This window comes from Antedon mediterranea, chromosome 5, assembly GCF_964355755.1.
Source record: "Antedon mediterranea chromosome 5, ecAntMedi1.1, whole genome shotgun sequence".
Taxonomy (NCBI): Eukaryota; Metazoa; Echinodermata; class Crinoidea; order Comatulida; family Antedonidae; genus Antedon; species Antedon mediterranea.
Genome location: NC_092674.1, coordinates 14,100,360 through 14,112,130, shown reverse-complemented (window position 1 = coordinate 14,112,130; position 11,771 = coordinate 14,100,360). Strand labels below are relative to the sequence as shown.

At 32.4% G+C, this 11,771-nt stretch overlaps 1 protein-coding gene across 1 annotated transcript; it reads right to left on the bottom strand.

Moving 5' to 3' along the window:
• Positions 1 to 697: 697 nt before the first annotated feature.
• Positions 698 to 11,326, bottom strand: LOC140049338 (organic cation transporter protein-like). Its single transcript, XM_072094210.1, has 8 exons — positions 10,770 to 11,326; positions 6,317 to 6,420; positions 5,012 to 5,166; positions 3,908 to 4,076; positions 3,353 to 3,482; positions 2,692 to 2,777; positions 1,834 to 2,042; positions 698 to 935 (listed from the first exon to the last, which is right to left on the bottom strand). Exons 1-8 carry the CDS (start codon positions 11,178 to 11,180, stop codon positions 814 to 816), a joined length of 1,386 nt encoding a protein of 461 aa, XP_071950311.1. The 5' UTR covers positions 11,181 to 11,326; the 3' UTR covers positions 698 to 813.
• Between the last annotated feature and the right edge of the window lie 445 nt (positions 11,327 to 11,771).

The window sequence follows — 11,771 nt, the reverse complement described above, 5'->3', positions numbered from 1 at the left end:
TGTAAACTTAGAAAGAAGATAAACCACACAAACAGAGACCCAACAAAAGCAACATGCTCTTACTAGCGATGACAACAAATGATGCAAATATTAACTTTATAATTACAAAAAACAACAAATTACACATAATCATAATTCGTGCCCTGATAGATTAGAAATCTTACTGAACCCATTATGTTCAATGACTGCGGTTTATTAGTACATTCTGAATGCAAATTTTGAAACATTTGCAAACAAACCCTTACATTTTAAGTTCTGTGACTTCATCCATTGTATCTGGTAACTTTCTATTGGCAGTTTCGGGTAAAAGTAAAACAAGTACTCCAGATGAAATAGCTAATACACTGAATGTTAACATTGCAAGTGGTGCCCAATACCTTGACAGGTGGAGGATATATGGTGATAGGATGGCTCCAATCCGACCAGATGTTGAACAAATACCAACATCAACTGACCTATTGCCAAATGAATAAAGCAGTCGGTTAGTTTGACAACTAGATACATTTATTCAATAACGCCATCATCATAATGAAGATGGAATGGATAAAGAACACATCAACATTACAATAAAAAGAACTAATGAGATTATAATGTCAAAATAAAATAATCATCAGCGAGAATCATTGTTTTATTCTGTATGAGTTTGATGATAGTGAATAGGGGAGTAAAAAGATGATGTGCTTTAAGTCCTCACCACCTCAGGACGTCGAATACACAATTATAATTATTATAATATTACAGTTGCTCGTTTAACACAGTATTTAACTTTTATCAATTGAACTAGACTAGCTATAACCACTAAATAGGAGAATATTATATTTCTAACCGTATGTTAGTTGGATACAGCTCTGCAGTATAGAAAAATATAATACCGAATGCAGCGGTTACTCCAAACTTTCCTACCATCGCTACTGTCAGTCGTCCTATTCCCATTGCTTTTCAACAAAATAAAAAATATATTACAAAGTCAATTATTGGTATAAACAAAACACAGTGATGTCTTACTATATTTATTCATAAAAAACCAATAGGTGATTCTAGTACGAATCACCAATAATTAAAAGGAACTTTTAATTCATAGATCTTCTTCATTGGCTGCCAGTTCATCGCAGGATTAAGTATGAATTACTCATAACCACATTTAAAGCACAACAGAATATTGCTTCAAATTATTATTTGAGTAGAATCTTGTATCGTATCAACCAGCTTGCTCACTTAGATCATCAGATGATACTATACTGTTTAGAGTTCCATCAGACTTGGACAGCTGGAGAATGTTATGGAGAAGTTTACTATACGGCGTACAACAAATCGTCAATGTGGGCACCATTTGAGAAGTTAATTAATAGAATAGAAAGTATACAAAGGAAAGCAACAAGAATAATGATGTTTAGAAAGGTTCCTGTGACACATCTTATTTGTATAGATTGAAAGTGCTAGAATTATTATCTATTGATGACTTGTTTAAATTACAAAGACTTCTATTAGGACTTAATGTGCTGAAATGTTACTGTCCTCATTCTTATAATAATGTAGTATATTAAAACTACTGAAAGGTGTCCATGTAAGTTTTTACGTTGGAATTCGAAAGGTAATACTTTCGAAAGCTAATTCTGTATTTGACTATGGAAGCAAATACCAAATCCTTTAAACAAACAGTTTAATTACCTTAGTATCACTAGTTGTCGTAGACCTTTATGGAATTTTAACTTGTTTTAATCATTTTTTAACATGTATGTACTGCAGCTATGAGCATTTGATTTGAAATATGAAGGATTATAAATTCTTTTATTATTATCATTATTATCATTATTGGTGTTGTTGTTTACTTACGAATAAAAATAGTTAGTAAACAAGCAACGCCACCGAGTAACAATGTTGCTGATAAAGATCGTCTGCGTCCAAAATAGTCCAGAGCTACAATACTCAATGCATAGGCAGGTATCTCGGTAGCACCAGATACAAGAAAAGATATGTAATGATTAACGCCAAAATCAGAAGTACTCAGAGAGAGGCCAAAGTAGGAGATATTAACAGCAATCCTAAAAAAAAAACAATATTTAAATATTTAAACAATTATTATTATTAAAAATAGTCACAGTATTGATAAAATTAAAATATATTGTCGCCTTTGACGTATGGTAACTATTGAATAATACTAACACGCTATTGATAATCAGCCTAGTCTATCTTCTAGCAAACTCTAGTTTTCAAACTTGATTTTTGAAAACTGCTGACAACCATCGTTTGAAGAAGGCCTGCAAAATGACAGACTCCAATAACAGCAGGAAAACAAAATTCTCCAAGCAATGGTAGATGCTAAGGTATTAGACAGCTTTAGTTTGCCAATTTTGAGTTTGACAAAGGAAGTTTTCCAATGTCTGTTAGCGGAAAACTTGACAAAACTATAGAAAACTATTTAGTTTGCAGAAGTTAGGTCGTCAAAAGCCTCTAGTAACTAGTGTCCAACAGACACAAAAACATCTGCAAATTGTTAAGTTAATTATGCTAGTGTAGAATATGCTATAGGGAAGTGGAGACAAACTTTTATTTTTCAGAAGTTTTCTGAGGTTCCTTAAGTTTTGTCACCATGCAGTAAACAAAATGAAAAGTTTGCTTGTGTAGACGTTTAGTGTTTCCTAAAAATAAATCCGTACACATCAGGTAAAACATATTATAAGCATAACTTACCAGCATAACATAACATTAAACGTTCGCTTACAAACTGGCCATGGTCTAAATAAATCAAGAAACGACATGAGTGAAGATGGTTTACCCTGAAAATATAAAAGTTCAGCAAGTGAATAGAAGAAATGTTATAACTTAAAAATAATTACATCCTAGTCAAAATATCTAAGAAGCTTTTACCGCAAAAGAGAAAGGTGCGTTTAAATTTAGGAAACATACATTTCTTTTGATGTTGATAACTTAATAAAATACCCTTGTTTCGTGTGTAGGTGTATACATTTTTATCTTCATATTTTTATCGTTTGTCTATCAAGGAATACCAGAACCAAGAAATAAGATAAATGTGCCCATGTTGACTTTTAAAAAGATACGGGATAAGATACATATACATCTTCACCGTTTATAAATTAATTCCAGTATTCAACTCTGGTGGTTTGTAATGTCTCTATGCCTCTTTAAATCCGTTCGTTGTTGAAATATCTGCATATATTGTAATTGTTTTACCATCAGGAAAAACCAATAAAAAACATTTTGTATCATGTATGTGAATGAATATTATTATTACTGGAAATTTTCAATAATATAAACAATCATTGTTTTAAAATTAAGAAATATTAGATAACGTTTCGTATACCTGATTATATGTAATAACTATTATACGTACAGTGTGTTCAGAAAAGTGAAAATCTGTTGGCAAATTAACGTTGTTTACAGTTGCTGCCTTCTCAGTTATCTTCTTTGCTTCATCATATCTTTTTTGAGAAATCAACCACCGTGCTGATTCTGGGAAAAATCTTGAAAAAGAGAGATTATTCGTATTTAAAGAGAGTAATTTCGGTCAAGAATTTGAGCGAATGCATTAATTATTGTTTTGTTAAAAACTAAAATAATTTTCTATTAGGCCTATAATGTTAAAATATAGGCCTTATTTTAGTTTAACAAAACAATAATGTATTTGTTAATTTAGCGTATTTGATAGTTTTTAACATGTTCATACATGTTTTATCATTACACTGGTCAAAGTGCCAAATAAATGAATGAAAAAAAAATGTTAATCACTTCAATTTACTTTCACTCTTTTTGTTGTATTATTTATAATAATTACAAAGGAAAGGCAAAACTCCTGTTGTGGACTTGAATATTTGAGAATAAAACAATAAAATAAAATATGCAAAAAGTGTTACAGTATTTATACAGTGTTTTGGTAACTTTCTCTTACGGTATATAAAGAAAATATAATAGCCCAGGAACACTAGCCACAAGCTGTAAAGTTCGCCATTCACGGATAAAGTATGCAAGTCCTGCCATGATTATTAGACCAAATGCAAAGAAGAATTCGATAACAAGTCCAGCATATGTTCGTTTGGAAACACCGACAGTCTCGGTACCTAAAGAGAATCGATAGTAAATCGTAATAATAATAATCGTAATCGATAAACAATGATTACCATTATTATAGTGTATTTTAGTACAGTTTAAGGGCAATTTATACAGACGATTCAAGCGGTAAGTGGTAGGTGGAAAACCTTGTGCTTGTCCCAGGTAGAATTTGTATCTATCATGAGCGGGTTTCCACTCAATCGCTCCTTGTTTTGTAAAAGGTCATACGAAATAACATGATTCTATATAGGCTATTTTTGTTTTCCGCTTACCCCTTACCGTTAACGATCGTTGGTGGAAATTGGCATTTAGTATACTGTACTTACATTAAACTTTTAAAGGGTTGCTCCGGGAATAAAGTAACTATTGTTTATAATTATATTTTTCGTCAGCGTTAAAGCATAATGAATGTAGGCATACGGCTTTACCACGTTGAAACATTGGTTCTCGCCAGGTCGCCGAAGTTAAGCAACGTTTGGTCCGGTTAGAGCTTTGACAATAATCTGGGAATATCGGGTGCTGTATATAATGTATATATGAAGCTTGGTTCCATTAGACATTTGAAATCATAACTGCTGACACTTATGGCAGCCCCTGTTCAGACGTATTGGTTTATGCGTCTCATCTGGTTAAGGTGGGCATTGAACGAGTGAAGCACTTGATTATTGATTGGACCAAACAAGTTGATTTGTTCGTCCATTATTCACATGAATGTAATGTAAAATTATTGTTGGTGTCTTTCGCGAAAGACATCGACTAAAGAAAGGTAAGGCAGAGCAATGTTTAGCATCAAGCTACTATTTCAAGATGTTATTGTGTCAATCTTTGTTGGAAATACAATAAACTCGATCTACCATAATTATCTAAATAATTACTATATATAATATAATTAGGTGGTCTGCACTGAGCGAATATTATGCATATCTATATATAAATACCCTACCTATAACAAAGGCAGTGATGAAAACAGCAATGTTTGCTGCCGCCGTGATGAATCGCAACGCCGTGTAAGCAGCAAACGTATTCACAAAGGAAGTTAATATTCCAGAGCCACACTGCAAGCCTACAGCTAAAAACAAAACAGGCTTCCTCCCAAACCTATGAAGAAAATTACAACAAAAATGCGTATTTGCATCATGTAATAAATTATAATCCCAAATACAGTGTCATTTATCAAACAAGATACAGTGCGGGACTTTGGTGAATACATTGAATGAACCAAAGAGTCATTTTCTAAATTAGCGTTATAGCTAAAATAGCATATTATGTAAAATAATTTTAACAAATCAATTAGTCAAGAGTTTTACTTTACTTTTGTTGTATAGCTCCATTATTAGCACCAATGGTCTGCACTAGTCCCATTGTATCATATCTGTTTCAGATTGTTACCAATTTTAATTTTAAACCGGTTTAATTTGTTTAAAAAGTTTCTTTTATTCGAACAAAGCAATATTTATAAGTATGATAAACATAATACAGTAAATAGTTTTGTCATTGTGTCTAAGGAACCAAATAAGCTCAAAGAGCTTTTATATTGGTTCCATCAGGAAAGACATTATTAGTAAAATGTGGATCAATATACAGGAACAAAGAGGGGTTACAGAGACAAAGGATAAAAGCTGAGTTGAAATATTGGTTTTATTGTGATATTAGGTATTTTTGAATTTATATTTAAATGTGATGAAAGTACAAGTATGGTCAAGTAACTAAACTTGTTAAGGGAGTCCCATAGTACGGGTCCTGTTGAATGATTGGTTTTAGAAAGTTTCGGCTGAGTTAGATTGGACATATTTTCATTTCGGGTATTTTAGCTGTGCAGCTCATTATTCTTTAGAAAGAATTCTTTTTATTGTTAAGTCGATACATGAAAAGGGATGTCTGTAATTTGTTTATGTCAAAGATATTTGAGGTTTTTAAGTCACGGAAGAGTGACATTATGCGAACTGTGATTTTGATTATAGAGCAATTCAATGGAATTATGTGTACGGTTACAACATTCGTTGTTTAGCTCATAGCACCAACAAGGATTTATCATTAGATATAACAACACAAAACAATAAATAATTGGAATGTTCTATTAATTAAGCGTTTAGTTGCAAATAAATTTGACATATGAATTTCGCAATGATAATATATAAGTAAGACCATTCAAAATCTACTAACTACATACACCCCTACATTTTAAAACAACAGACAGACCAATACTTCGCCGGTCGTCTGTTCAATTAGGAAATGCTAAAATACTTACTTGTCCGCTAAAGCTCCAAAAACAAGTGAACCAACTAGTGTTCCAACAAAAAAAATTGACTGTGAAAGCGATGGCTTTGCGGCCTTATCACAGACAAGATCAAACTGAAATTATAAAACAGAAACTGGTAAAATCAAGATAATGGTTTACAACTGATAAACACTAAACGTTAAACACTGTTTGGTAATAATATAATAACGTTCTTGTTTATACATTTTCATTACAAAATGTGATACTTTAAATGATTTAATAAACATGCAGTGAGCTGTACAGCATATACAAATAAAATTAAAAATAAATGATCCTTGTTTATTATGTCTTTCTTGTAACTATCTTTCAACATTCGTATTTTATTTATTCAAACATTCTGAAAAGGCATTAGTATTCTACTTATTTTGTGCCGATTGTCGTCTTTCCTATCCACAACAAAAAGTAATTCTTCGTTAAAGTGCACAACAACATCTAGTCAACGTCCAGATTCAGGATGAACAGCTTCTCAGGTGAACCGAGATTCGCCGAATTTCTTATGGACTAGTGATTCTACAATTGTGCATGGTATAGTCGTTAAGTTAACTTTGATTTGTGTAACTCGTTATAATCGTATCACATGCATCATTTGCCAAGAAATTATATATTATAATGTGCAGTAGGCTACTTTGAGATTTTATTCAGTGTCTTCATGAGCTCTAACAATGTCACCTACCAACGTAATAACAAACAAAGGGAAAAAATACGATCACCACAATCATTAGGACGTCATTAGAGCAAACACTCATACTTTCAATCGCAGTTTGTACGGTGGCCTGTAAGCGTCACGGCAACTTTCCAAAAATATACGGCAATTTACAAAATAAACCTCGGTAATTTTTTTAAAAAGCCATGGTGTTCATTTTTAAGTTGCTGTGGTATTTTTGTTCAAATGCCGTGTTTTTTTGTAAATTGCCGTGGCTTTTTTGTAAATTGCCGTGATATTTAAAAAAAGTTGCCGTGACACGTACAGGCCACCGTAGATTTGATAACCCTGACCAACTTAGTTTGGTTTTCGGTAAACCTAAATTAAATTTGATGTACTATCTAACTACTGTTTAAAGATTAGCTGATAAAAAAGGGTTGATATAGCATAAAAAGTTACGTTCGGATTGGATTTCTGAATTGTCATGTCTACTAAAAGCAATACCACGAGAATGGAAAGATATAATTTATTCAAAAAATTGATAATGTAAAAGAAGTTATATCAATACAGTATAGTAAAATGAGTTGTAAAAACATTTGTCTCTTTTTTATCCAAAAAAAATGTAAAGAACCAACCAAGAGTAAAACAAAGTGGGAAACACATTTTAATATAGCGAACGATTGGACACTGACGTGAAAAAGAAAAGTAAATGATATTAAAGATAACAAACTTAAACAGCTAAATTTCAAACTATTGTATTGTATTATTCCTACCAATAGAAAGCTCTTTAAATGGAATATTAATAAGACAGACACTTGCCTGCAATGAAATGTAATAGAAGATGATAAACACTTCTTTTACCAATGTACTGAAGCAAATGATTTATGGAAATAAATTAATGTTTATACCACATATAAGTTTGCAATTGAGGCAAACTTTCAAAATATTGTACTCGGTACCGGAAACAGATATGTTGACCACATGTTCTCTCGTGGATGCTTCTGTATCTATAAAGCACACATTTTGAAAAAGTAAAGAAATGGAATTATGGTTCACTTTCTCGCCTCTTTTTGGCAGAAAAAATAATAGGTTATACCTTAACCGACTATTATAATACGGTATATTCTACAGAGGTTTATATAACGCTGTGCAATGCCAATAGGTGGTTAAATCTTTATATAGAATTATTTTAAAAAAATGAAAATAAATGAAATAAATATTAAAAACAAAACGAAACGTAACATATAAGTAAGCAACAAATATAATATAATATATGAGACATAAAATTAAAACACAAGAGTAAGGAAAGAATTTTTTAAAGCTTACTATAATTATTTGAATTTTGTATTTTTAATTATGTTCTTATTGTAAAAAAAAAAAAAAAAAAAAAAAAGAATTAAGAATAATAATTGTATTGCATTTTATATATTGTAAATATTTATTTATTTATATACCTTTGTCGTGGGTACGTATGTATGCATGTGCGCAATCATGTACTCGAATATATATGCACTTGTGTGTTTTGTACAGAGACATAGACCTATTGTAGAAAGGAATAGTTAAAATAAAAGAAAATAATGGATAATATATATAATATATATATATATATATATATATATAAACAAATCAGGCAAAGAACATTAATTCTAAACCGGCCGGTGATATACTGAAATTTTATTAATTAATTTGAAACGATAAAGATGAGGAAATCTGTGAGAATGAGAAAAAGTCGCCCCAACCGAGACTCGAACTCGGACCGCCTGCTTGATATGCAGATGTCCTAACCATTAGACCACTGGGGCTTTCATGGTATTGTTCGAACTCGTTTGGATAGCGACTCTTCAACATTCTCGGCGTGGTACGGCGGAACAGCACTAGTCCTCAGTTGTACGCACGCGCACCAGAGATCAAATTGATACGCCCTCATCTTACAGTATTTTTATTCACGAGGCGGGATCTCCGAAGAGATACTTTTATATATATAAACAAATCAGGCAAAGAACATTTGACCGACTTGTTTCGATCAAATCGTACTAAAGATAAAAGAAAGTACAAGAAAATAACAGAACAGAATAACAAGGGAATATATATTTGGATGAAGTGTAAAATCATTGTATTGATCATTTGAGAATGAAATGAATAAAATAGTGGTTAACGCCACAAAAGAGAAAAAAAAAAGTTACGTTCGGGTCTTTTTTTCAGTGTGTCATTTGAATATAAAACGAAATGTTTGGAGTTGTGATAATTAGTTCACTGGATGGCCCCGGCATTTATACTCACAATGCATTCATACGGAAGTGAAATGTCTTGTTTTGTAAGTAACGCGGTATGCGGCAAGTGTATGACTATTATTCGATATTTTAACAAATATATTGACACATTATTGACATTTTCTTGGCATAATTTTAATTGCTATAAATTTCATACCATTTGGCCTACTATCATAAAAATTAGAGTCATGGACTCATTCATTTTAATAAACATTTCATGAAAGATGTTATTGTATAATACTGACAATATAGCCTAACGTTGCAATTTATATTTATCCTATACTACAAAGTGTAACACGGAAAGCATCTCACTCAATCGTGCATGATAAAATGACCATCAAATCATTTCTTTTTTTAAATGGTTAATACAGTTGAACCTCCGTGAGCGTGAGTGGAGATTCTGTCCCAGTAATCTGTTCCCAACCACATAATGCAGTCTTTGCAGTACCACAAAGAAAGACAAACTGTCATTTGATCAACCAATCAGAAAAGTTTCTACCACCATATGCCATTCAGCTCACATCAACGCGTACAATATCTCTTAAAATTCTCTCATACAATAATGTCGACATTTAACCCTCATTAGAATATTTTTCTAAAAAAATCTGTGATAATTTTGTCGTTAACGGATGGGTTTGTATACTAGATAAATGTGCTCTAACCATTGTACGGGAGGTATCTCCCTGGTTCGACACAGTGTCCCTAGAAACCTGTATTACAAAAAGAAACAAACACGTAACTAGAATTCTTATAGGGGTTCGTATTTGAGAAACAGTTGATTCTTTATTAGCAACCAATTACCATTTCGATTAATTGTATTAAAATATATAAAACAGCATAATTTGAAATACACTAAGACCGTGGTGGGCGACGATTTTAAACAGAAGACACGTATAGCACGACTGAGCCAGTTATAGAATTGGACCTTTAGTTGACCGGAAATTAAATAAAAATTTGTCAAAGTTCCAGCTTGGAATTAATTAATTATATAAAATATAAGATAATTGTTCGAAGCTCAATACACTGATTCCAGTGGTTAGTGGTGGTGAGATGATTTCTATCACCTCATCCCACTAGTGCTGAAGCAAGATAATTTTGAGACTTTTACCAACATTACGATATCATAACATGCATTCTTTTCTCTTTCTAAAAAAACTTCCAAGACTTTATGTGTAACTCCCTTCATACCGCCCAAATCAATTTTATGCCAAACAGACCAAATGTATAAGCTCTCTGCTGAGGCCTATTGCAGCGAATAATGTTCTTTCAGCCAAAAAAAAAAACGCTTGTGTTGTGGGCTTGCACACATAGTTATTTATTAGTTCTCCATCTATTTATAAGCATTCCTGTACAGTAACTATTGAGAAAGAACCATTCCCTAAATTGTGAAACACCTAAATGTCCGTATTGACTTGACAAGGAACACAAAATGAGGCATCGTTTGTGATGTCACGCTACTAATATTAACACAATTTTAGATGCTTACTTAACTACCTATATTTGACTTTACCTCTTGGATGATAGTTGACTTGTACTGAGAGGTATCGTATTCCCATCCATTTGTACACAATGTAATGTCAAGTTCTCGAGATACGTTGTTTGTAAAAAGTGCTTCCGTGATGTCTTCGCTCGTATACATCCAGCATTGTGCTTCGTTTGGTATTGTATTTACATCATCTTTAGGTCTTGCTAAGTTTTGTTTTATTTTGATACATGCTTCCCTTTCGACTGAATCACTGTTTGTACAATTAAAGTTTTGTAACTCCGGTACGACACACCAGTGATCTGTTTTAGCGGAGATAAACACATGCGATAGGCTATGTATTGCAACAGGAATGACGATTAGGCAAACCATGGCATACTGTCGCTTCTGATATCGACCGAAGTCGCCAAGAAGTTTTAGAACATCGTCAAAATCCATATTGTAAAACGAAGTTGATATCAATGTGACTATATAAAATGAATAAAACTCTGGAGTAGGAGAGGACTGCACTGCACTGCCAATTGGAAGCCATAATCCTTTTATAAGTTAGACCAGCTAATAAAACTTTATGCTGTGTACGATTAGTCCACTATTGTTGCCTGTGTACATTTTACGGTTAGGTGATTCGCTATAGACTTGATCCACAAGTTTGTAGTAGTTATTGTTTGTTTATTAATATTTCCAGTGAGTGGGCGTTCCAGTTTGTATCTGTTAAGCTTGAATTATATATACAGTATACGTATAAGACGTCATGTGTTATTCTTTTTACCAAGTTTAAGCCAAATCACTGTATAGAACCTATAAATGCGGTGATGGAAATATGATTTTTCGGATCGGAAAAAAAATTGTACATTGTCACCTTTTGGCATCTGAGGCGCTGTAATCGCACGAATTATTAGTTTAAATTGCATGTCGTGTTTCGTTTTAGTTCATAAAAAATGGCTAACAAGACGGACAATGACATGATAATTTGAAATGCTCAAAATAGCCGGCAACGTTTTAGGACATTTATTGTGTGCATTTTAAATG

Coding starts and splice junctions, on each gene's coding strand:
- LOC140049338 (XM_072094210.1), bottom strand. CDS start 11,180: ATGGATTTTGACGATGTTCTAAAACTTCTTGGCGACTTCGGTCGATAT. Junction 5,167..6,316: donor TTTGGAGCTTTAGCGGACAA/GTAAGTATTTTA, acceptor TTTTCTTCATAG/GTTTGGGAGGAAGCCTGTTT. Junction 936..1,833: donor TTTACTAACTATTTTTATTC/GTAAGTAAACAA, acceptor TTTGTTGAAAAG/CAATGGGAATAGGACGACTG.